Below are 26,573 nucleotides of genomic sequence, written 5' to 3'. Positions count from 1 at the left end.
TTCATTGATGAATTAATGGAAAAAGATTAATACCTTTTTTCAGCTTACAAAACTTTACGTACCATTGCTAAATTACTTTTAAAATGCAGAAACCTGCACTTAAAACTAAAATCAGGAAGCTAGCAAGCTACCCAGGTTAAAGAGAGCATGCTGTGAGCAGTTCCCCAGAAATACCACTAGACCTGCTTCACCCATCCACGTGTTGTGCCTGCCCCCAGGCATCAGACTTCATGACCAATAATACAAGTTTAACTCTTTTCCTAAACTAAGTAGTTCCTTATTGTGAGTTCCTTGAAATAATGAGCTGAATTTTATTCATCTCTGAATCCTGCGTTACCTAACATGATTCCTGGGACACCACACCTGATCAGTATCATTTCTTAATGGACTGGTCGAATTAATTGGAAAGGATGAATACTTTCCTATTGATATTTCAGTCAAATTTCAATTTTATGAGATCCACTGTGAAAAACTACTCTTGGAGATTAATTGAAATAATGCATATGAACTCAAGGAAGGACAGTTCTAAAACATACATGCTTGAACATTAAATGAATTCATGTTTAATCCACAGAGCTAAGTCCAGGTGTGGCTTCATTTCCAGAGAAGCTCTCATAGCCCAGGAGCAGGAATTGTACATTGGGGTTTGAAGAATGCCATCATACTGGGAAAATAAGGTCTTGCGTTAGAAGAACTGAAGACCTTCTAGGGAGGAAAAATGTGCTGTTCTGGGAACAACCACCGGTCCTAACAAGGGTACTAGAACCAGGTAGTGCGTATGAATGAGCCGTAATAACAACTGGGTGAGTAACTCTCTTTTCACACTGAAAAGTGACAACGCAGTATTTCAGGACCTCTGACAGGTCCTAGTATTACTGACACACCCTTTTTTTGGTGCTTGCAGGTCTCTCTGACTTCAGGTTTTATTTTTCAGAATCTGCATGATTCCATTAATTACCCGATCTAAGAAAAAAATGGACGGTGTATAATATAAAAATAGTAAGGGTTGTTCTTTTTCATAGCTGTGTTCTTTGGGCAACGTTTAAACATGTGGAAGGTTCACTAATTCACAGACCATTTGATTATTAACAAATGGTAGCTAACAGTACAGTTAATTTTAAAAATTCTTTACACTTAAAAAGTCTGAAGGGCAGTCTCGGCTCATTTAATAAAGTAAATCCTCTAACATGATGTATAGTTTCTCAGCTCTAGTGTGGCTGGTTCTTTTGAATAAATATTGAACTCAAAGTAACAGAAAACCCTGATATTAACAAAGATGATTAAAGACGTGTGAATTTTTGCACATATATTGAAGAAAATATAGTCCAGTGAACTGGCATTAGGAACCAGAAATATTTTGATGTGCAGATTGATGTTTTAATAGATGAAAGACATGCAGCAAAGATGAGGTCACATGTCAAGTCATCCAAACCAGAAGTGGAACAATAGCATGTGTAGCTTTTATTTATAAAGAAAATGTCCAGCGTAAACAGTTTAGATTCAAATCTTCATGCAAGTAAAAAATCAGAGGTTTTTAATTCAACATTTTTCTTCTAACAATTATGTTTTATAAAGGATTTTATGATGTGTCAAAAATGTTCTTCTTTTTGCCATTCATTTTCATGTTCTTGAGGGTTCTTGATAAGACAACATCCTTGATAAGAAAAAAAAAGAGAGAAGGTGGGGGTTGAAATAAGCATCATTTCTGGTCAAGTATTTATTACAGTCTTAGCCCTTCAATATTTCATATAACTGGTCCTTGTTTTAATGAGGTACTGATAAAAGCAAGTAACCATCCCTGGTAAATTATACCACCAATTTCTTTTTAAAAACTCAATGTCGTTAACTACACTAACACCATTTTCTACAATTTTTTATCTAAGTTACTTATTCCTTTTTCTCTTAGAAATAGGAAATGCAAGATATAATAAAAAAATTTAAATAGCACATACATTTTTCTACTCTGATTTCCACTTGTGTGTGTCTTATGAATTTTTTTTCTAGAATGTTCCAAGTATCTAAAAAACTGTCCTTATGTAGTTCATACAGCTCATTCTTTATAACCATTAGAAGAGTAACACATGCACTTTTAAGTCATTTAAAAATGTTCTTAGTTGAACCTAGAGTATAATTCCCATTTTATACTGTATCTTCAAAGGGGGCAAAACTCTGACCCAATAAAATGAATTACATTATTTTATTGCATTCTTTTAACATTTCTCTAAGAAAAGAACAGGATTGTTTTCCATTGATCAAGTTAGTAGAAAATATATTTTAAAAATTCCTATATGAGAAATAACTTCCAAATTCTTATATAGAACCGTGTTCCTGAAAACAAATACCATAATTTTAATCTTTGTTATTGACATGCTCTTCCCTCAGTATCAAGTTTGTACAACTGTGTTTCCCATCATTATTACGAACTTCTAATGAGAAATGGGAGGAAATGTGATTTTCTCTTATCTCAGAACATGTAGGTTAATTTTTCCACATTTAAATATTGCTCAAATTGATTTATTTACCTGATTGCCAAAGAGTCACAAATATCAAATGGCAAACAGTGCTTTGACTTTAGACCACTCAGAAAGCTTGTTGAATTAGTTAATACGTCTAGGAGTTGGCTTGGTTTAAAAAAATAAAGACAACGGGATTTTTTTCCCCTTTATAATGACCATAAAGTAGGACTGTTGTAGAACCTAATGTTTCTGAAATTTATAACATAATGAATCTCATGAATAACAACCTGAACAGAAAAAAAAATAGTTGCAGGTACAAGCCTCTCCTTACCTTTCTCTTTGAATACATCTTGGATATTTTAACTGCCCTCTGTCACATTGCACTCTCAATTCCGATCCGATAATAGGAAACTCAATGTAAGTATCTCTCTTACAAAGAAACTCAATATACTCGCCGTGCAAGATATATGGCCTATTGTCAAAACTCCATTTCAGGAGCAAATTATTACTTTCCATTGTATCAAAAGATAATGTGCAAGGCTCTGAAAAAAATAAAAAACCAGGAGAACTATCTTGATACCTCTCAGTATTAACGGGAACCATTGTGTTGCTTTCTCATAATAACCTTAAAATTCCCAGGCATTAGAGCAGCAAGTAAGTTAGAATTCATATTCAAGTCAGAAAATATGTTCAAAGCTCACAGAAAACAGCCTGCCATTTATCTCTGTTGCCCTGAATTTGGAAAAAGGGTATGTCCTGCCAGTTACTGAGCTTTTTGCCATTAAGATTTGCAAAGACAGAAGGCAAAAAAGGTGTTTTTTAAAAAACATTAATAGTTAATAATAGTCATTGAGGGCTTCCCTGGTGGCGCAGTGGTTAAGAATCCGCCTGCCAATGCAGGGGACACGGGTTTGAGCCCTGGCCCGGGCAGATCCCACATACCGCGGAGCAGCTAAGCCCGTGAGCCACAGCTACTGAAGCCCACGCACCGCAACAAAGACCCGACGCAGCCAAAAATAAAAATAAATAAAATTAAAAAAATAATAATAATAATAGTCATTGAAATAGTGTTCTTTTTCTTTTTTCTTCTTCAGAAAGTGCAAATAAATCACCCATGAGACAAACCATTGATGGTTGGATAGATAATATTTTATGGAAATGTAGAAACAAGCTAGAGTCTTGACACTGACTCAGAATTTATGACCTGATGTATAAAGTATATCCAAAGTAATTAACAGTTTCTTCTCTTTTAAATTTCAGTTATTAAGGATTATTAAGATAGGATTGAGATGCTTTAAATTTTAAGCATTGACAGTATTATTGTGTCCTTCTCCTTATGCATTAAAACAAAACAAAATTAAAACTTAAGATAAGAACTAGGACACCCAACAAACTTCTCTGGTTTCTTTTCCTTGATAAAAACATTGGTATTTTTAAAATACCAAATGTCAAATCATGTCAGAAAATGGGGCTGCTTGTGTTCATATTTGCCTCCTGGATGACTGAGCACCAAGCAGTTGCTTCTGAGATAAATAAAAAGGTCCAGAGTTGCTAACAGAGCAAATGAATCATACAACTGACACGCTAAAATACTTCTTTATTCAGTCGTTCTCAAGTGAAGGCCTGTGTGTCAGATGTCATCCTAGAAACGCTATAGATAGAAAACAAATGACAGGAATGATTAGAAAGAGTCTAACAGGATCTTTATAGTCACTGAAAAATAGTTTTGAAAATGAGGTCAAATGGTACTATTGTTTAGAATGTTCTACAAAACATGCAATTTAAATTAAAACAAGTTCAAAATTGTTTTACGGAACTTCTGCTCTCAACCATGACAGTAACCTATATCAGACCAGCACTTCTACTAAGAACTAGAAACTCTGAAAACAGACCCAAAGCAAGTATTTCAAGGGATCAGAGAATTTTCAAGGCAGGCAGTACTCCAGAGGCTAAGGGTCTGGTAAAAGCCCATTCAGATGAGCTCCACACTCTGTGCCATTTTTCTCTTGGGGCTTTGTTGATTTTCAGCGCAAGCTGAGAGACTAGATACAGATGGGCTGGTGACAAACACAGAGCCAGAAGAGCTGCTGGAAATCCCACGGGGTTGAGGATAGAAAAGTGGGTCAGCCAAGACAGCCAGGACTTGACGTGTCAGAGCCCAGAGAGATGGGAGGTATGACGAAATGAGCTTGATACTCTGCCCTGGCTTTGCCAGGGGGGCATCTGCCTATTCTTGATTGTGCAGAGAGAAAATGAGGAGCTCAGTTTGAAGTGAATGGAAAGCTACAGTGAGCAGTGGCCATCTCCCAGGAATATCAGAGCCAGGCAGGAAGGGGGACCTTGGAATACACACCAAACTCTAGTGAAGAACCCTGCAGGGTACATTCTATGAGCTGGAGCAAACAAAGTTCTGAAAATAAGCTTAGAGAAAGCTTTGTCTCTCACTGAATAGAGAATAAATTTCCCTACACTATCAGCCAGAAGATGGGATGAGTATTGTCTGGAATAAGATGGCATCATTGTCTCAAGATCCTAAAATTTTATCCACACATAAATATTTGATATTCAATCAACCATTAACAGAAATAGCAAGAAATGGATCTAGAAAATAGCTTACAGATGATCCAGATATTGGAATTTGCAGACAAGGAGTTAAAAATAAATAATTGCGACTAATATGGTCAAGAAATAGATGTTAAGATGAAGTATTTCATCAGACAACTCAAATCTACAAAAAAAAATGAAATGGATATTCTAGAAATGCAAAGATAATAGTTGAAATTGAGAACTCAGTATACAAGTTTAAAGCAGATTGTACACATCTAAAGAGAGGATTCATGAACTGGAAAATATATCAGCAGAGAATTACCAAACTGAAACAATGAGAAGATAAAAGGAAAGAAAATATTGATTTTAAGAGACAGGGGACACTGGAAAAAGATGTAACATGTGTTTTATGGAATCACAGAAAGAGTGGAAAGAGAAAATGTTAAAAATATTTGAAAAGACATTAGCCAAACATTTCCAAAACCTATGAAAGATATCAAGTCACAGATTCAAGAAGTCCTACCAACTAGGAGAATAAAATGCACAAAGAAACCAACATCTATGTCCAACCAAAATAACCTACTGAGAAGGCAAAGAGAATCTCAAAGGCAGCAGAGTAAAAGATGCTTACTTTCAAAAACGTACTATTAAAATGGTCTTTGACTATTTAACAAAAAGTACAAAAACAGAAAAGGATGAAATGACATCCTTAAAGCATTGAAAGAAAATAATGGACAAGCTAGAATTCTATATCAGGCAAAAATATTCCTCAAAGGAGAAAAAAAATAAAGAGATTTGCAGACAAACACAAACTGAGAAAATAATAAAGAACTAATTTTTTCAGGCATACAAAAAATGAGAAACAAGAAAAGATGAGGTAGATAGCCTCATCCACCAGAGGGCAGACAGCAGAAGCAAGAAGAACTACAATCCTGCAGTCTGTGTAACAAAAACCACATTCACAGAAAGATAGACAAGATGAAAAGGCAGAGGGCTACGTACCAGATGAAGGAGCAAGATAAAACCCCAGAAAAACAACTAAATGAAGTGGAGATAGGCAACTTTCCAGAAAAAGAATTCAGAATAATGATAGTGAAGATGATCCAGGACGTCGGAAAAAGAATGGAGGCAAAGATCTAGAAGATGAAAGAAATGTTTAACAAAGATCTACGAGAATTAAAGAACAAATAAACAGAGATGAACAATACAATAACTGAAATGAAAACTACACTAGAAGGAATCAATAGCAGAATAACTGAGGCAGAAGAACCCATAAGTGACCTGGAAGACAGAATGATGGAATTCACAGCTGTGGAACAGAATAAAGAAAAAAGAATGAAAAGAAATAAAGACAGCCTATGAGACCTCTGGGACAACATTAAACGCAACAACATTCACATTACAGGGGTCCCAGAAGGAGAAGAGAAAGTGAAAGGACCCGAGAAAATATTTGAAGAGATTATAGTCGAAAACTTCCCTAACATGGGAAAGGAATAGTCAACCAAATCCAGGAAGCACAGAGGTCCCATACAGGATAAACCCAAGGTAAGATGAGGAACAAATTACTGATAAATATATGGGTAAATCTAAAAGAACACTGTTGGACAACATAATATTAATATATCTTTGGGACTTAAACTATATGTACAATGAAAATGCATGACATAATAATACAAAAAGTGGGAAGAGTAAATAAAAGTGTTCTGTGTCCTAGAGAAATGGTAAAACTACGAATTTGTACTCAATTGTAATAAGGCAATTTTGCATTATGAAATCTCTATGATAACAGCTAAAGGAAGTCTGCAGGAACGTATAATCCACAAGCTAAGAGAGAGTAAAATGGTATAACAAAAAATTTGATTTGCCCATGAGAAAACAATTAAAAAAAAGAGAAAACAGAACATAGAACAGATAGGATATATATCTAGTATAGTAAGGTAGTAGCTATAAACCCAAACATATCAGTAATCACATTAATATGTAAATGGACTAAATAATCCATTGTAAAGGAAATGATTGTCAGACTGAATAAGTATAATTTTACATACACTAACTATATATTGCTTGTAAGACATACACATTACAAGTAAGAATCCAGAAAGTTGAAAGTTAAAGGATGAAAAATTGTACACCTTGTAAATACTTGGCAAACGCCAGTTGGTACAGCTAAAGTAGATTTTACGGCAAAACCAAACAAAAACAAAGCATTACTATAGGTAAAGAAAGACTCAAATTATACAGATTCAACATTTCAATCTGTGTGCACCTAATAAAATAGCATCAAAATACATAACCAAAATTTGACAGAACTAAAATGATAAATATTTTTAAATGTACCATGTGAGAGAATTTAACACACCACTTTTGATAATTGGTAGAAAAATAAACAAATAAACAAACAAACATAAATCTGGACAGATAAGAATGAACTTAGTAACATGAGAAACAAAATTCAATTCAATTGATATGTATGTAACAACAGTGAACCCAACAAGGACAAAATTAATTTATTTCCAGTGAAAAGGTTTACCTGAAACAAGTATATGCTTGTAATAGACTAAGTATCAGTGAATTTCAAAGAACAGATATAATTCAAAGTATGTCTCAATGGATTTAGACTAGAAATCAACAACCAAAAGAAAACTAGAAAATCCTCCAATGTTTAGAATTTTAAAAATAAACTTCTACATAACTCAGAGTGCATAGAAGATATCAAAATGGGTATTATAAATTTTTAGCTGAATGATAGTAAAAATCAAAAATATAAAAATGTGTGGGATGAAGCTGAAGTTATGCTCAGTGTGAAATTTATATCCTTAAATTCATTTTTAGGGAAAAACATAAAAGATGAAAATTAGTACTCTAAGTATACACCTAAACAAGCTAGAAAAAGAATAATAAAATAAATCCAAGAAAGTAGAAGAGAGGAAATAATAAAGACAAGAATATAAATTAATGAAATAGCAACATTTGATGAAAGTATCAAAAAATGCAGATACTGATTGCTTATAAGGACCAATAAAATTTACAGACCCTCAGCAAGATATATCAGAAAGACATACTTCTTCACAGTAGTATAACAAAAGACACATCACTAAAGGCATTAAAAAGACCATAAAAGGATGTCATGAACGTTATATCAACAAACTTGACAATTTAGATATAATGGACACATTCTTACAAACCACTTCCTACTGAAACTGAGAGAAGAGAATAATAACCTAATATCTATTAAACAAATTGAAGTTGTCATTAAAATCTTTCCTCAAAAAACACCTCAAGGCCCAGGTGGCATCTCTGATGATTTCATACAATTATTAAAGAAGAAATAGTACCAGTCTTAGACAAAATCTAGAGAATTGATAAAGAGGGAATACTTCCCAACCCATTGTATGAAGTTAGCAGAAACTTGATACAAAACCCAAAAGGAAAATAACAAACCAATCTCCCTCATGAAAATAGTTGCAAAAATCCTACGTAGAGTATTTGCAAATAAAATCCAACAATATATAAAAAGCATAATTCATCACAACCATGTGGGATTTATTACAGAAATACAATCCTGCTTTAACATTCAAAAAAGAAGTAATGTAATTCCAGGGAAAAAAAATAAATGTAATAATCATATGATTGTTTCAACAGATCTTGCTAAAATTAAACTCACTGAAGGTTTTTTTAAACTCTTAGCAAAATAGAAATAGGTGGTTTCTATATCTTTATTTTGATTTTTTTTAACGTATTTGTAACACCATATTTAAAGATGAACTACTGAAAGATTTAGTTATGAGATCAGAACACAGATACCCACCACTTATACTCAGCATTATACTGAAGTCCAAGACAGTGAAATAAGATAAGAAAATAAATGAAAGTCAGATATAAACACAAAGAAATATTTTCTTTTCATTTAAAAATATGCTATTTTATGACTCCTGAGAATTTTGGGAGATAGTGTTACTTTTATTAGGATGCCTCATCAACAAGGCATTATCATCTTTCAGATTGAGGGGACCATTCCTATATCTGTTTCCCGCTGTCCTCGTGTTTTCTAGCACAGCACCAATAACACTGAATGACCACTGTTAGACTGGTTACCCACAGCACACAGCTTAACCATCCTATAGGTCCTACCAACCCAGTACCTCATGTATGGTTTGTACTTAAAAAGTACTTGTTAGAATGAGCTGAATTCTAGTTATTTATGATCTAGAGGAAAGAGTAGAAACCAGTAATTCAACAAGCACACTAATAAAATAACAAAAATGCAAAATTTAAATTTTATATTAGTGCTATATCAACTCGAAGAGAAGAGGAAGTGAAAAATATGGTTTTATTTTAATAAATAGAGACATATGTGGCAGTACTTACCCAAACACAATGGTGGTGTAGTCCACACGCCCTCTAAACAATAGGACTCCTGAGACCCTTGTAGGAAATGGTGCTCGAAACATCTGTATTCCACTGAGGAACCATTTTCATAGGTCCTGACTGTTGAACTCTTAATAACTCCATTTTTAATAAGTGGGGGAGATGCACATGTTCTTTTAGATTCTGCAAAAATAATAAAGTCTGCAATGAATTGCTACAATAGGCAGCCAGTGTTTTTATAATCTCTACAGAAATAAAACAATACATTTCATGTAAAAGCATTTTTAAGACATCTCTCAAGTAATTTTTAAATATCAAAAGCATTTCTGCAATAACTTCATACATAAAATTTATGATTGCAATTAGTATATCATAATATTAAATACACGTTTAAAACTAGCAAAGTATTAATTATTGTGATTTTACTTTTCCCCTTTCTGTTTGCCAAAAGTGAAAGCATATAAGATCCGTCTTGAGGCCATGCTTTCTGTATGCATTCTCTTCCTGTTTCCTTATTAAAAGTGACAGTCCCATGCCCAAGGAGTACACAAAGTCTCTCGCTCTACCTTAAGCCCTCTTCTGAGACAATGCTGCCCTGCAAACCCTGAGGAAAGCAATGCTTTACAGGGTTGTTGATTGCTCACAAGAGGGTGATCCATCCTCTGAAAGTCTGGTGATATGTACAAAATCTCATGATTTCTCTCTTTATAAAACTGACTTACAGAATTAAAAGAGGTCAGCATAGATCCTATTTAAGGGTATGTGCTGATTGGAAATTGATCAGGTCATTCCCAATTTTATAGATTAGATGATGAGGGTGGTGGATTGCTTAGGGTCTTATCCTTTGAACTCATACTGATCACCTGTGATATTGGTCACCCAAGAAATTGTCAGGAAGCACTATTGTTTTACCTTTTCTAATACATGAAGGATATTTCACTTCACCTCTGTTGCACTGCACCGATAATTCAGAGGGTGCAGTTGATGGAGACAAGTCATACCCCTGTTTACATACAAAATCTATTAAATCTCCATGTAAGATCTTCCCTTCATAATTCCACTTCATCCCTAGGTTATTTCTGCTCATGTCATCCATGTTAACTGTACACGGCTCTGTAAAACAAAGGGTCTTTTCAATTCTTTACTCATGTCACAAGTATGAAAGTGATATATTTTTACAAAAAAAATTATGACAGGCATCAAAAGCGGTATTTTATATTTACCATTTATCATTATTAAAGCTCTTCACACATATACATGATAAAGGATACACTTTATTGCTGTCAAATGAATTTATATATTTTGTATTATCTTCAACATATCATAAATTAAAACCACTTAATTTGAAACATTAAAAATATTGTTTAAGGCAACAACCACTTAGGTTCATCCTGATTTCCTTCCTATAAAATAAAATCTTCAAATAGAAAATGTATTAACTGTGTAATATTTGTGGGACACTTACCACTTGATATTCGTCGGTGAATAAAACAAAGATCCCTGCCCTCATGGAGATTACCTTCTAACTGGGAGACACACACACACAATCAACAATAAATGTAATAAATATATGGATCTTATAATTTGGGGGCATCTTTAAACTACATATAATAAGTGTGATAGGAAAATTAATAGTGGAGGCGTGGGGGAAGGGGGACTGTGCTTCTGGGTAAGGTGGTTGGGACAGGCTTAAATAAGTAATCTTTGAACAGACTTGCAGAAGGCTAAGGAGTGAACCAAGTCATTTCTTCTCACTGTTGTGGCCTCTCCCGTTGCGGAGCACAGGCTCCGGACGTGCAGGCCCAACGGCCATGGCTCACGGGCCCAGCCGCTCCGCGGCATGTGGGATCTTCCCGGACCGGGGCACGAACCCGTGTCCCCTGCATCGGCAGGCGGACTCTCAACCACTGCGCCACCAGGGAAGCCCCTGAACCAAGTCATTTTTTGCGGGAAGGGCATTCCAGGCGCGGGGAACTACCTTGAGGTGAGAGCACACCTGGCTTACTTGGGGAGGAGTAATGAGACCAGACTGGCTGAAGTGGGATAAGGGCAGGGAAGACCAGCAGTGGGGAGGTTAAGAAGTTCATAACATCTGGAAGAATTCACAGATGGGAAATGCTGCTCCTTATCGCACCATCTTTCCCATTCGTAGTGAGAGTATTTTCAGTTCCACAGGACAAGTAAGATGCACAAAGCTCTCTCCTCTTGCCCTGATGACAATAAATGATCTTCACTCAGTATTTGCTTTAGGCTGTGGGCACCAAGCCTAAATGTCATGAGGCAATTGCTCCAGACAGAAAATGATAGGTTTCCTTAAACCTTATTGTTCCCTATGGGATTGTTCCATTACTAGCTTTTCCTTTACAATTTCGGTCCAGTCTCTATCCTCAGAGATGACTGTACTTCCATTCAATGCAATATCAATCACATCATCAAAAGCTTAACATCAAAATCATTTATGAAAATATGAGAGCAACAGAAAAACTACAGGTGAAGATATATCTGAATGTGACTGTGAACAGCAAACTAAGAATGACTTGAAGGAGAGAAACCACAAAGGAGATGCTGAAAGAGCTGATTTAAAACTTAAATTTATGTATATTAAAAACACTATAAATAAAAGAGGAAAACAAAAAATAGCTGCAATATACATGCCTGTCAAGTTGATAATGTAATTTATATAGATAAAGCTCTTATGGGTATGGGAAAATCGCTAAACTATGAACAATCAGTTCATTGAAAAACCACCTATGGCCATTAGAAAATTGAAAAATGTCAACTGATTAATACCCAAATAAATCCAATTAAAGTAATTTTAATTTTAATTAACAATATGTAAAGATTAAGATATTCAAGTTCACAAAGATTAAGAAACTACTTCATTAATTCACTGAGGCTAGGATCATAAATCAGAATAAACTTTATGAAGGGCAGTTTGGCAATTATCAGAAATTTAATTAAAATTCCAGATCTCTTTGATCCAGAAATTCCTCTTCAGATAATCTGAAAACAAAAACAAAACATGTGAAATAAATAGAATTAATTTTATTAAAAACTAAAGATTATTTACATGTACAAATATTTAGTACAAGATGTACTGTGTGGAATATAAAAATGTTGAAAACACACTAAATGTCCATCAAAAAGTAATTAAATTATGGCATATCTGCATTAAGGAAAACTGTATAGCCATTAAAATATAATGTAGAAATATATCAAACCATGTTCATAATATAGTTTAAGTGAAAGAAACAAGATTCATAGCCTCTTCATGATATCATACAGTTTTGTGAATATATATGTTGGAAGCTGGTGTAGAAAAAGGTGTAAAAGACCATTATCTAAGTCATTGACGTTTCCAGCAAGGTTACTGATATTTCCTGTTTTCTTCTAGTTTATTCTGTATGTTTATTAATTTTCTTGTAGATAACAATGATTTGCTTTTGTAGTTTAAAGGGCTAATATTTTTAACTAAATGTCTTTTTTAACTTATAGGGAGTTTATCATGCAATTTTCTATTTGTAGAAGTCACAATGTAAGAAGTTCTTTGCAACTGTAGTGACCAGGTACATTACTTTTAAATGTAACTCTGACTAGCAAAGTTAAAAAATGAGGCAAATCTATAGGCTTGAAATGAGAGGTGAATATTGTTTTCCCAAAGTAATTTCAATTTAGGTAATTATTTAGATAGCTGCCTCAGTTTTCTACTTGAAAACATTAACATTAATTAGTCCATGCCTTAATCCAAAATATAGAGTAACTACAAACGTTTTTATCTGCTCAACAAGATAAAACAAAAGTGAGGAAGCAGTGGCAAAGAAAGCTATAAACGACATGCTCTACCAAGGAAAGAATTGGATTGATTATTCTTCTGTCCAAATGACATTCTGAGGACAATAAGAGAGACAACGAGGAATATAAACAACCAGGGGAAATTCCAGTTAGGAGAAAAACAACACAAATGTAATCAGACACACAAATGTGATTATGTTTAATGCCACTGAAGTAGACACTTAAACATGGTTAAAACGGTAAAGTTTTGTTGTTCTTATGTTACCACATTAAAAAAAAAAATGCAGTGGGGTAAGAACGAGTATAGCCTAAACCCTAAGATACTAGGGATGTTTTTCTGCTGACAGAAACGATAAGGTAAACCACTTGAAGAATGAAAGATATATACAAAATTCTCTTTTCCATGCTATAAAACATTATATGAAAATCACGTAAGAATACAAACATAAGGGTAAAACAAATTCAATGTGTCCTGCTATAAGCAGAATAAGTTCCAGGGACCGAATGTACAAAACAATATATAAAAAAAATAAATAAGATAAAATTTAAAAATTAAAAAAAAAAACACCCCAATGTTGTGCACTTAAAAGTTGGTAAGAGTGGATCTTGAATGCTCTCATCATAACAACTCCCAAAATTACATGAGGTGAAGGATAAATAAACTAACCTTATTGTGGTAATAATTTCACAATGTATTTGTGTATCAAATCATCACATTATACACCTTAAACATACACAAGGTTATATGTCAATTGTATCTCAATAAGGCTGGGAAAAATTTTTTTAATTCAATGTGTTCTCTATCTTACCTAAGCAAACAGGTGGGGATGACCATTTTCCTTGTTCACAATGAGATATTTTTGCTCCTCTCAATAAGTAATATTCATTGCATCTATATTCCACTGAGGATCCTGTTGGGTAGCTTGCTAATAATCCACCAATAACAGCTCCATTTATTACATCAGGTGGAGAATTACAATTCTCAGTATTTCCTAAGAAAAGAAGTTATTTTTAAATTAATACAAACATAACAACATAATGATATAATACAGTTGCACATACAATAGTACTTTAATATTTCACTATGTAATTTAGGACAATTGATCTCTCAGTGTACCAGAATCAGAGAAACTTTATTCAGCTAAGTATTGTTAAAATTTACTAAGCCAAACTAAAGAGCAAATGTTTTGCTGAAGGACAAGTATGCAGCGGATTTTTCACTTTTCTTGCTTCTGAAGGACTCATGCTATAGATGTTCTTAAAATGTACAGAAAGGTAAACAGTGTTCTTTAACCTAACGATTATGGTCCATTTAAAAACTGACCTTTGTTATTATCCATTTTTATTTTTTCCTTCTCATCTCGCTTCATCTCAGATCTCAATCAACCCAAGGATGAAAATTTCCATTTTTCTCTCTGTCTTCAGAGTCTTTCTCCTATTCGGCTAATTTCTCTAGCATCTTTAATAGCTTTTCTCTTACACAACAGATATCCTCGGTAAACATGTCTGTGGAGGTCTCTCCAGGACCTGATCAAGGAATGAGGAGAGGGCTTCCCTGGTGGCTTAGTGGTTGAGAGTCCCCCTGCCGACGCAGGGGACGCGGGTTCGTGCCCCAGTCCGGGAAGATCCCACATGCCGCAGAGCGGCTGGGCCCGTGAGCCATGGCCGCTGAGCCTGCGCTCCACAACGGGAGAGGCCACAACAGTGAGAGGCCCGCGTACCGCAAAAAAAAAAAAAAAAAAAAAAAAAAAAAAGAAATGAGAAGGATGGCAGGATGGGTAGCACCGAGGAGTGGTACCCTGGTTGTGCCCTTCAGTGAGATGAAAGAGCAGGTATATGGCTCAGAGGGTGGAGGGCTCAGAATGGCCAGATGCAAAAGTACTATCATCAAGATGTTAAAAACTTGTTTGTTTCCCAATTCTTTATATCCAGTTAAATTCTACAGAGAGCTCCATATGCTCAGGAAAAATAGCAGAGTAAGTGCTCTATCTGTGTGTTTCAAACTCTTCTAAGCAATGGACCGTTGCTGTAAGTGTGTGAATTAAACAAAGGAAAATGTTACACACTAGGCTTAGCTCTGGATGGGAAACGCAGCACACATACCAACACACTCAGGGGGAAGGGTCCATTTTCCACGTTTACAAGTTATTTCTTCTGGTCCCCGGAGGTGATACCCTCTTTCACACACGTATGTCACTTTATCCCCGTTATAATAGACCTGGGAGGATAGGTTTGCTACAGCATTCTCAACCAAGGGCGGGTCCTCACAGCCCATCCTCTGCTTTTCTTCTGAAAAGGGAAAATTGCGACAGAAGAGACCACTTAGCTCCACATGCACGCAGGTTCATTTTAGGGAAAGCTCGTTTGAGGTGCTGCTAACCAGTGCATTTGGGAGGTTCTGTCCATTTTCCACTTTCACAGCGTATCTCCTCTGATCCCTGCCTCTCAAAGTTAAGTCCACACTCTATACGCACTGTTTCTCCGTGACGATAAGTGGTTGAGTACCTTTGAATTCTGGAGGTCAGAGGCACAGGGGGAGGAGGACATCGATTTCTTCTTCCTTTTATGGAGAAACATCAGTATATTTAGTCATGTAATTACCAAAAAATAATAGTTAAGATTTCATAAGCACATTCACTGTGCCAAGGACCCTAAGAAGTAGGGCAGACAGACTGGGGCCACCCCCTGGATCCCCACATCCTGAGGCTGGCTTCCTTGAGTCACGCCCCTCCCCAAGAACAGGAACTGGGACTTGCTTCTAAGCAATGATGGTGGGATGCATGTGACCTGTTTAAACACAGCCACAAGGATGGATGCGTGTGATCACGCACACATACTCTCGCAGCACAGTATGGTAAGGCCGTTCTTGCCGAGCTCTTTCGCAGCTGATCTGGAAGAGAAGCAAGCTGCTTCATCGCGAGTTTCCACACCGGGTGGGTCAGAGGGCAGGGGGCACGGGGCTGCCTGCAGGGGCATCCAGGAGGAGACTGACGCCCTCTGCTCAGCAGCCTGCCCAGCTCCAAATTCTGCCACAAACCGCAGTGAACTTGAAAGCAGGTTCTTCCCGAGCCCAGCCCCAGATGACACTGCAGTCCCACCTGACGCCTTGACCGCAGCTTTGTTAGACACGGACACAGAGCCAGGTCAGCTCCACCCAGAATCCTGACCCGCAGAAACTGCGAGACACAGGTGTGTGGTTTCAAGCTGTTAAGTCCGTGCCAATAGGAAACTAAAAGCGCCAGCACGTTACGTTCATTGTCTCCTTTAATCTTAAAATCACTTTGTTAAGTGGGGACTATTACATCTCCCGTATTACAGACAAAGAAACCCAAACTTATGAAGTAAGTAAATTATTAGTAAGTGGTGGATCTGTTCCTAAACCCGTGTCTATCTGAATTTAAATCTCCTGCTCTTAACTATTCTAAAATACTGACTATATTAATTTCCCACGGCTGCCGTGACCAATTACCACAATGGAGAGGCTTAAAAAATAGCACACCTTTATTCCCTTACATTTCTGGAAGCCAAAGTCCAGAATCGGTTTCACTGGGCTGAAATCAAGGTATCAGGAGAGCTGTGTTCCTTCTGGAGCCTTTAGGAGACAAGCAGCTTCTTTGCCTCTGCAAGCTTCTGGGGGCTGCGTGCACTCCTTGGCTTATGACCCCTTCCTTTTTCACTCCAACCTTTGCTTCCATCGTCACATCTCATACTTGATCTTCTGTAGTCAAATCTCCCTCTGCCTCCCTCTTATATAATTATGATGCTTATGATTACATTTGGAGCCCACATGGGTAATCCCAGACATTATTCCTCTCTCCAGATCCTTAATTTCATCACATCTGCAAAGTCCCTTTTGCCCTATAAGGTAACATTCACTGGTTCCAGGGACTTGAATATGAATATTTTCTTTTGGGAGGGAGGGAGGCATTACTCAGACGACTACACTGCCCATCCTACATCTAAGGACTGTTTGCTAGAAAACGATAGCAGAAATGTTGGCCCCTGACTTAATTTGGTGGGAGTGGGGCGAACAAGTGATAAGTAGGTAGGGGTCTGCCATTTCATTTTGAAATAATATGCTACAGGTAATTTGCTAACAATCTTCCTCTCTGCTGTTAGAGCAAGGCTGTTGGGCACCACTGGAAAGTTTTAAAAAGAATACTTCTAACAAAAAAAATTAAAGTCATTGTTTAGAGAATGAGCATTTAGAGAATGATGGCAGTTCTGGGAAACCCCACTGCATAACCCTGGTGACCCCTCTTTCTTTCCTCCCAGCAACTGTTTCAAATCTTCACTACTCTCTTCCAAGTTTTCCTTTCCTGTCTTTCTCCTGCCTGTTAATAATGACACTATTTCCTACATTACAGAGACAATAGAGGCTATCAAGCCCTTTACCTCTCCCCATCCTTCCGAATCCTCCAAGTCCTATTTATCTTTTAAGGCCCAGTTCAGACATTATCCATCACCTCTGTAAACACTGTCCCACACCATATCAATCAGAACCTTCAGTATTTGTTCAAACACCTTATACCTGACTTTATTACACCAGTTGTCACATTGTACCTATGATTTGTATCTGTTTCCTCTGCTAGACCAGGACCTCCTTCATATAACATTGAAGGTGTGATTATATGACTATTGAATTGATGTCTCTTAACAGGTAATCATACCACCTGCTTGAACACAGCCAGTGATATAAATGGAACCACAGACGTCCCATTTGACAGTGGCTCTTACTGGATGACCTGAGTTTTCATTTTCAATCTGGGTAACATTCTGCTGCTTTTCCTGCTCTTTACCCCACTGTTCTGAAGACTATTTTCACATCAGGGAATATGTGGCTAAGTAATAAGAAAGTACCTCCACAAAGCTGCCACCTTGGGACAACTGGATCTAGTTAATTCCCAACAACAAGTATTCATTATAATAAGAGATTTACAATTTATAATAGATTTTAAAAAATATATTTAAAAGATATATCCACTCTACAAACTAATGTAAAAATTAAGATTTCTTCAGATTAAATGTATTAAAGACTGTTGAAAATAGCACTGATTTAAAAGACAATATTTATTAAAAAAAATAGCACTCTGGAGAAGAATTAGATATCATCAGAGACTTTTTTCCATAGAAATTAAAGAAATTAAAGCTGATTCAGACATGATATTTTATTTGTGTGAGTATGAAATTTTAAAAATTACCTTCACAGACAGGAGGTTCTGGGTACCAACCAAAGTTATAGCACTGAATTAAATCAGATCCACTTAGATAATAATTTTTATGACAGAAAAACTGAACTACGTCTCCTTCTTCATAGGTTTGCTTCACAGGATGAAAATAACCATTTTCTATTGATCTTAAAGAAGAACATATTAATTCTAAAAATGAAAGAACAAATAAAAAACAAAGAAGTGTTATTTTTCCTGCTAGAACAAAATTCACCCACTACTTACCTGCCATATCTGAATTAGAAATCAGCAACTTTGCCAAATTTTGTTATTCCTAGTAAAAGCTTGCCAATTTATATATTTATTGAATATCATTAAACTTATTTTAATTTAAGTATCTGAGCTAAAAGGATTTTTCCCTCTTTGAGAGCTTGAAATGATGAAAGCCTACTGTCAACATCATTAAAACCAGAGGCAAAAAAACATGAAAAAAGGAACATAATTCACATAACAACTTGTACCCATTTCTGAGAGGGAGTTTTCAAAGTGAAAGTAGTCGTCTTCAAAGTGAGAACCTACTGGCACATCGTGGGGTGAGGGCCCATCCGTACGGGTGACACTCCACCTCCTCTGTCCTCTTCCCGGAAGCTGTGTGGTACCCAGAGGCACACTCATATCGTATTTTGTCCTTCACTTTGAACATCTTCTGTGTTGTGGAATAATTTCCGTGATATAATTCAGGGGCCAAACATGTTTCTAAAAAAAAAAGAAATTAAAGTCATTTGTTTTATGAACTCCATCCCTAAACCTAGAATATTAAAAGGAAATCTCAAAAAGTATTTTCTATAAATTTTAACAATATATGACAGAATCAGCTCTTGGCAAAATTGAAAAATAATCAGTTTGCCTTTGTCTCTGGATTCCCTTTCTTCATGCACCCTGAGTCCTAACTCTACCTGTCTTCAGTCTTTAAAATTCTACTCTAGTGTATTTGGCCAAAGGTCACAATTCAACAGAAAACTTGTGCAGTAGCGATTTTTTGATGATGTCCCATCTGTGGATTTGTATAATTTAAATAGATAACACCACACTAACTATATATATATGTATATATACATATACATATATATATTCAAATAAGTGGGTTATTCTTAAAATAAATTTATTTTTTATTTATTTATTTTTGGCTGCGTTGGGTCTTTGCTGCTGCATGTGGACTCTTTCTAGTTGTGGTGAGTTGGGGCTACTCTTTGTTGCTGTGCACAGGCTTCTCATTGTGGTGACTTGTCTTGCTGCAGAGCATAGGCTCTAGGAGCGTGGGCTTCAGTAGCTGTGGCATGCGGGCTCAGTAGTTGTGGCTCGCAGGCTCTAGAGCGCAGGCTCAGTAGCTGTGGCACACAGGCTTAGTTGCTCCGCAGCATGTGGAATCTTCCCGGACCAGGGCTCGAACCCATGTCCCCTGCATTGGCAGGTGGATTCACAACCACTGCACCACCAGGGAAGTCCCTGATTGGGTTATTTTTAAGTTTATCTGATATTGGTTTGAGGTATAAAATAATGTGCATTATTTCAAACTCTTCTCTAATGAAGGAAATACTAATTTATGTATGTTGTGACAGAAAGTTTCATTAAGGGTCTTTCCTTTTATTCCACTCCAATTCTGTTTACTAGTAAAAAATAGGAACTGCTGGAGTAGGTGTGTGGTAGAGGTTGGGAATCCTTGGATTAAGGAAACACCCAGCATTAGAGGGAAACAATATAATAACTTCCTGCATCGAGAGACATAATAAAATAACAATTATATTTAAACAAGAATGCCTACCCATATAAGAAAGCATTGAACTCACAAGCTCTTACCTTCAGATTTAGGAGATAATTCTTAAAAACATACCATGTTCCTTCCTACAGGTTGGCTGAGAAGACCATCCAACAGGGAGGCATTGAACCACTCCTTCCTCCTGCCCTGTTGTGGTTTTGTACCCTGATGCACAACGATAACGCATGTTCTCTTGAATTTTGTAAAATAATTTTGTGTCAAAGACGTAACCGTTCCTCAGGTCAGGCTTAGGGCATTTTTCTGTGGGGAAAAAATATTTCTGTTCTAAATTGATGAAATTAAGCTTGTTCTTTACTAAGTTGTAAAACTAACAATGCAAACGTTTAATATTATTCTTGGAATTTTAAGGAGAAAGAAAAATGTTCACTCCACAATTCCTTGATTTAATTTAATTTTGGAACTATCCTGCTTGCTCTGCATCAAATTTCTTTAAAAGTTGATTCAACTTGACAATAAATTTCTTGGATGTACTAACTTCGGTTCTCACAGTCATCCCACCCCTACCTCATCTACGTTAGAAAATATATCCAGAGATCTTCCTCTAACTAATTGTCATTAATGGAAAATAGAAAGAATTTCTTTTGGGTTTACTTCCTAATACTTTTGAGGCCACTGCATTTGATAATTTTTAACATGATGTAACTAAAGCACATATACCTACTCTATGGATCCTTAAAGAATCATGCAGACAATTTAATGTGAAAAGTGTGTTCATTTATTTTGTAAGCCTCTGATCACCTACCTGCACAGTAAGACTCCATAGTCAGTCCATGTAAACTGTGACTGAGTCACAGACGTGCTACTCAAAACCTTGGAGTTCACAGAGCTAATTTTTACTAAATACTTGGGACTGTGATGTGTTGGACAGTACATTTACCTTAGCATTGTATGGAGTTTAATCATTTTTTAAGCCTCATTAACGGACCCTCATAACAAACCAATTCAGAAAGGTGAAGAGACTTGTCCAAGGTTAATATTAGTTTAAATATATGTTGTACTTGCTGTGTGGCGAGCCCTTTATAAAGATGATCTCATCGAAGCTGTATGATTCGCATTTTATAGGTGAGAAAGTCCAGCTCGGAATGTTTAAGCCACTTTTCAGTGTTGGAGCAGTATTCACAGGCGGCAGTCTGGCCACAGAGGGTGTCTCAATCCTGACACTGCAATGCTAACCCTGCAACATCCTTTTCTGGGTCCTACTTCACTGCTCTCACATCACCTCATCTAAGATGTTTAATTTACTTTTATGCTCTAGTAATGAGTGAGATGTATTTATTACAGTTAATCTGTGGTCCATGTTAATACTAAAAGTGCAATGCTTAAACTGATGCTCCGTCCTCAAGTCATGAAGTGGATAATTATCCCAAGTAGATATGTTCACTGGACATATCGACCACCATAAGCAACATACCCACTTCTTCTGAATGAAACTGACTTAACCAAAGTGCCTTACTCTGCAAAACAGAGCTTGGGGAATGTGTCAATCAAGAGAGGTAACCTGACTCCATGGAAGCCAGCTGATAGTTTGACTCTAGTGTAGCCTCACATGAAATATTGAGATGAGCCGATCAGATTTCCTTTTCACAAATTTGAACTCAAAAAAACACATTTTTCAATGGATATTATGTGAGAAAAAGTTGTCATACAAAGGAGAGTCTTTCAAATGATAAAATACTAGAGTAACCACCCTATATATGCTTCCTAAGGCCAATGTCAAGCATTTTTCGGTCTCCTGCAGAACTCTCTGTAAAATCCCCTCATTCTTTTTTTTTTTTAACATCTTTATTGGAGTATAATTGCTTTACAATGGTGTATTACTTTCTGCTTTATAACAAAGTGAATCAGTTATACATATACATATATCAACATATTTGAAATTTTTTGTTCTAGTTCTGTGAAAAATGCCAGTGGTAGTTTGATAGGGATTGCATTGAATCTGTAGATTGCTTTGGGTAGTATAGTCATTTTCACAATGTTGATTCTTCCAATTCAAGAACATGTTATATCTCTCCATCTATTTGTATCATCATTAATTTCTTTCATCAGTGTCGTATAATTTTCTGCATACAGGTCTTTTGTCTCCTTAGGTAGGTTTATTCCTAGATATTTCTTTCTTTTTGTTGCAATGGTAATGGGAGTGTTTTCTTAATTTCACTTTCAGGTTTTTCATCTTTAGTGTATAGGAATGCAAGAGAGTTCTGTGCATTCATTTTCTATCCTGCTACTTTACCAAATTGATTGATTAGCTCTAGTAGTTTTCTGGTAGCATCTTTAGGATTCTCTGTGTATAGTATCATGTCATCTGCAAACAGTGACAGCTTTACTTCTTCTTTTCTGATTTGGATTCCTTTTATTTCATTTTCTTCTCTGATTGCTGTGGCTAAAACCTACAAAAGTATGTTGAATAATAGTGGTGAGGGTGGGCAACCTTGTCTTATTCCTGATCTTAGTGGAAATGGTTTCAGTTTTTCACCATTAAGGACGATGTTGGCTGTGGGTTTGTCATATATGGCCTTTATTATGTTGAGGTAAGTTCCCTCTATGCCTACTTTCTGCAGGGTTTTTTTTAATCATAAATGGGTGTTGAATTTTGTCAAAAGCTTTCTCTGCGTCTATGGAGATGATCATATGGTTTTTCTCATTCAATTTGTTAATATGGTGTATCACATTGATTGGCTTGCGTATATTGAAGGATCCTTGCATTCCTGGGATAAACCCCCCTTGATCATGGTGTATGACCCTTGTAATGTGCTGCTGGATTCTGTTTGTTGGTATTTTATTGAGGATTTTTGCATCTATGTTCATCAGTGATATTGGCCTGCAGTTTTCTTTGTGACATCTTTGTCTGGTTTTGGTATCAGGGTGATGGTGGCCGCGTGGAATGAGCTTGGGAGTTTTCCACCCTCTGCTATATTTTGGAAGAGTTTGAGAAGGGTAGGTATTAGCTCTTTGATTGTGTTACTGTCAATTTCCCTTTTTATGGCTGTTAGTATTTGCCTTATGTAATGAGGTGCTCCTATGTTGGGTGCATAAATATTTACAATTGTTATATCCTCTTCTTTGATTGATCCCTTGATCATTATGTAGTGTCCTTCCTTTTCTCTTGTAATAGTCTTTGTTTTAAAGTCTATATTTTGTGATATGAGAATTGCTACTTCAGCTTTCTTTTGATTTCCATTTGCATGGAATATCTTCTTCCATCCCCTCACTTTCAGTCTGTATGTGTCCCTAGGTCAGAAGGGGGCATCTTGTAGACAGCATATATGGGTCTTGTTTTTATATCCATTCATCCAGTCTCTATGTTTTGTTTGGAGCATTTAATCCATTTACATTTAAGGGAATTATTGATATGTATATTCCTATTACCATTTTCTTAACTGTTTGGGGTTTGTTATTGTAGGTCTTTTCCTTCTCTTGTGTTTCCTGCCTAGAGAAGTTCGTTTAGCATTTGTTGTAAAGCTGTTTTTGTTGTGCTGAATTCTCTTAGCTTTTGCTTGTCTGTAAATGTTTTAATTTATCCATCAATTCTGAATAAGAACCTTGCTGGGTAGAGTAATCTTGGTTGTAGGTTTTTCCCTTTCATCGCTTTAAATATATCCTGCCACTCCCTTCTGGCTTACAGAGTTTTTGCTGAACGATCAGCTGTTAACCTTATGGAGATTCCCTTGTATGTTATTTGTTTTTTTTCCCTTGCTGCTTTGAATATTTTTTCTTTGTATTTAATTTTTGACAGTTTGATTAATATGTGTCTTGCCATGTTTCTCCTTGGATTTATCCTGTATGGGACACTCTGTGCTTCCTGGACTTGATTAACTATTTCCTTTCCCATATTAAGGAAGATTTCAACTATAATCTCTTCAAATATTTTCTCAGTCCCTTTCCTTTTCTCTTCTTCTTTTGGGATCCCTATAGTTAGAATGTTGGTGCCTTTAATGTTGTCCCAGAGGTGTCTGAGACTGTCCTCAGTTCTTTTCATTTTTTTTTCTTTATTCTGCCCTGCAGTAGTTAGTTCCCCTATTTTATCTTCCAGGTCATTTATCCGTTCCTCTGCCTCAGTTATTCTGCTATTGATTCCTTCTAGAGAATTTTTAATTTCATTTACTGTGTTATTTCTCATTGTTTGTTTGCTCTTTAGTTCTTCTATGTCCTTGTTAAACGTTTCTTGTATTTTCTCCATTCTATTTCCCATATATTTGTTCATCTTTACTATCATTATTCTGAATTCTCTTTCAGGTAGACAGCCTATTTCCTCTTAATTTTTTAGGTCTGCTGGGTTTTTACCTTGCTCCTTCTTCTGCTGTGTGTTTCTCTGTCCTCTCATTTCGCTTAACTTACTGTGTTCAGGGTCTCCTTTTTGCAGGCTGCTGGTTCATAGTTCCTGTTGTTTTTCGTGTCTGTCCCCAGTGGGTAAGGTTGGTTCAGTGTGTTGTGTAGTCTTCCTGGTGGAGGGGACTAGTGCCTGTGTACTAGTGGGTGAGGCTTGATCTTGTCTTTCTGGTGGGCAGGTCCACGTCTGGTGGTGTGGTTTGGGGTGTCTGTGACCTTATTATGCTTTTAGGCAGCCTCTCTGCTAATGGGTGGGGTTGTGTTCCTGTCTTGCTAGCTGTTTGGCATAGGGTATCCCGCACTGTAGGTTGCTGGTCGTTGAGTGGAGCTGGGTCTTTGCATTGAGATGGAGATCTCTGGGGAGCTCTCACCGACTGATATTATGTGAGGCCAGGAGGTCTCTGGTGGTCCAATGTCCTGAACTTGGCTCTTCCACCTCAGAGGCACAGCCCTGATGCCTGGCTGGAGCACCAAGAGCCTGTCATCCACACAGCTCAGAATAAAAGGGAGGAAAGAAAAGGAAAGAAAGGAAAGAAAGAAAGAAGATACAATAAAATAAAATAAATAGTTATTAAAGTAAAAAATAATTATTTTAAAAAGTTACTTAAAAGTAATAAAAAAAAGAAAGAAAGAAGAGAGCGACCAATGCAAAAAACAAATCCACCAATGGTAACAAGCGCTAAAAACTATACTAAAAAACAAACAAACAAACAAAAAAAGGACAGACAGAACCCTAGGACAAATGGTAAAAGCAAAACTATACACACAGAAGCATAACATACCCAGTCAGAAAAAGAGAAAAAAGGGAAAAAATATATGTACATATCATTGCTCCCAAAGTCCACCTCCTCAATTTGGGATGATTCGTTGTATATTCAGGTATTCCACAGATGCAGGGTACATCAAGTTGATTGTGGAGATTTAATCCGCTGCTCCTGAGTCTGCTGGGAGAGATTTCCCTTTCTCTTATTTGTTCGCACAGCTCCTGGGGTTCAGCTTTGGATTTGGCCCCGCCTCTGCGTGTAGGTTGCCTGAGGGCATCTTTTGTTCGCTCAGACAGGATGGGGTTAAAGGAGCCACTGATTCGGGGGCCCTGGCTCACTCAGGCCGGGGGGGAGGGAGGGGCACAGAGTGCGGGGCGGGCCTGCGGTGGCAGAGGTCAGCGTGACGTTGCAGCAGCCTGAGGCGTGCCCTGCGTTCTCCCGGGGAAGTTGTCCCTGGATCCTGGGACCCGGCGGTGGCGGGCTGCACAGGTTCCCGGGAGAGGAGGTGTGGATTGTGACCTGTGCTCGCACACAGGCTTCATGGAGGTCTCTTGCCTCTTCGGCAGCTCCAGACCTTTTCCCAGAATCCCTCCCAGCCAGCTGTGGCGCACTAGCCCCTTCAGGTTGTGTTCACGCAGTAGTGCCTCTCTTCCTTGCAATGTGATAATAACAATTTCAATTAACTATCAGTATTCTCTTCACAGGGTAATATTACAAACAGATAAAGAAGATAACATTTTAATGAAAGACGTGATTTACAGAATTACAGTATATGCTTTCATTTTGTAAAAAAGACAGTTGGCCCGCAATTTTGTTCTTATATACCAAAAGGTTTAGACACCTGCCATATTTTAGGGGATGCTAGTTTTACAAGCTCATTTATTTCCGTGTTATCACGTGATGTTGACCCCGCCACTGACTTACTGAAGCACCGTGGTTCTGGGGACCATCCTGCTGCTGTACACGTGGTCTGGGTCTCTTGTTTCCCAGTTTCAGTTGTATAACCAGCCAAGCAGGAAAATGACAGATTTTGGTTTATGCTCATTGGAAAGTAATAACTTTCAAAAGTATAGTAATATTGGGCAATCCTTCCATTTTCCACACTTGGAAAACCACAGGGTTTCTCTGAAATGAGAAAATATCAAGCTGAACACTGAAAAATATATTTAAAACCATACAATTTGTGATCAAGTGACAATAGGTTTTTAAATTCAAAGTGTTTGCAGACACTGTACCCAGTACTTATTTTTATTACTTAACATTTTAGGGTATTTTTTGCCAATCCTTTTCAATCAGGAAGTAATCTGCTAGCAAC

General features: G+C 36.8%; 1 protein-coding gene across 1 annotated transcript in view; it reads right to left on the bottom strand.

Annotated features, from left to right (window-relative positions):
* Nucleotides 1–1,334: 1,334 nt before the first annotated feature.
* The window catches only part of F13B (coagulation factor XIII B chain), a 221,022-nt gene continuing 195,783 nt past the window's right edge, over nucleotides 1,335–26,573 (bottom strand). The window contains 11 exon segments of the mRNA XM_024764048.1: nucleotides 1,335–1,654; nucleotides 2,788–2,998; nucleotides 9,372–9,554; nucleotides 10,284–10,484; nucleotides 13,973–14,155; nucleotides 15,267–15,452; nucleotides 15,544–15,723; nucleotides 18,365–18,541; nucleotides 18,911–19,087; nucleotides 20,223–20,408; nucleotides 26,183–26,383. Of these exon segments, the coding sequence (XP_024619816.1) occupies nucleotides 1,621–1,654; nucleotides 2,788–2,998; nucleotides 9,372–9,554; nucleotides 10,284–10,484; nucleotides 13,973–14,155; nucleotides 15,267–15,452; nucleotides 15,544–15,723; nucleotides 18,365–18,541; nucleotides 18,911–19,087; nucleotides 20,223–20,408; nucleotides 26,183–26,383 (1,919 nt within the window). The 3' untranslated portion in view covers nucleotides 1,335–1,620.

The sequence above is a fragment of the Neophocaena asiaeorientalis genome, unplaced genomic scaffold, assembly GCF_003031525.2.
Source record: "Neophocaena asiaeorientalis asiaeorientalis breed wild unplaced genomic scaffold, Neophocaena_asiaeorientalis_V1.1 scaffold594, whole genome shotgun sequence".
In the NCBI taxonomy this organism is placed as follows: Eukaryota; Metazoa; Chordata; class Mammalia; order Artiodactyla; family Phocoenidae; genus Neophocaena; species Neophocaena asiaeorientalis.
This window is presented reverse-complemented; position numbering and strand designations above follow the sequence as displayed.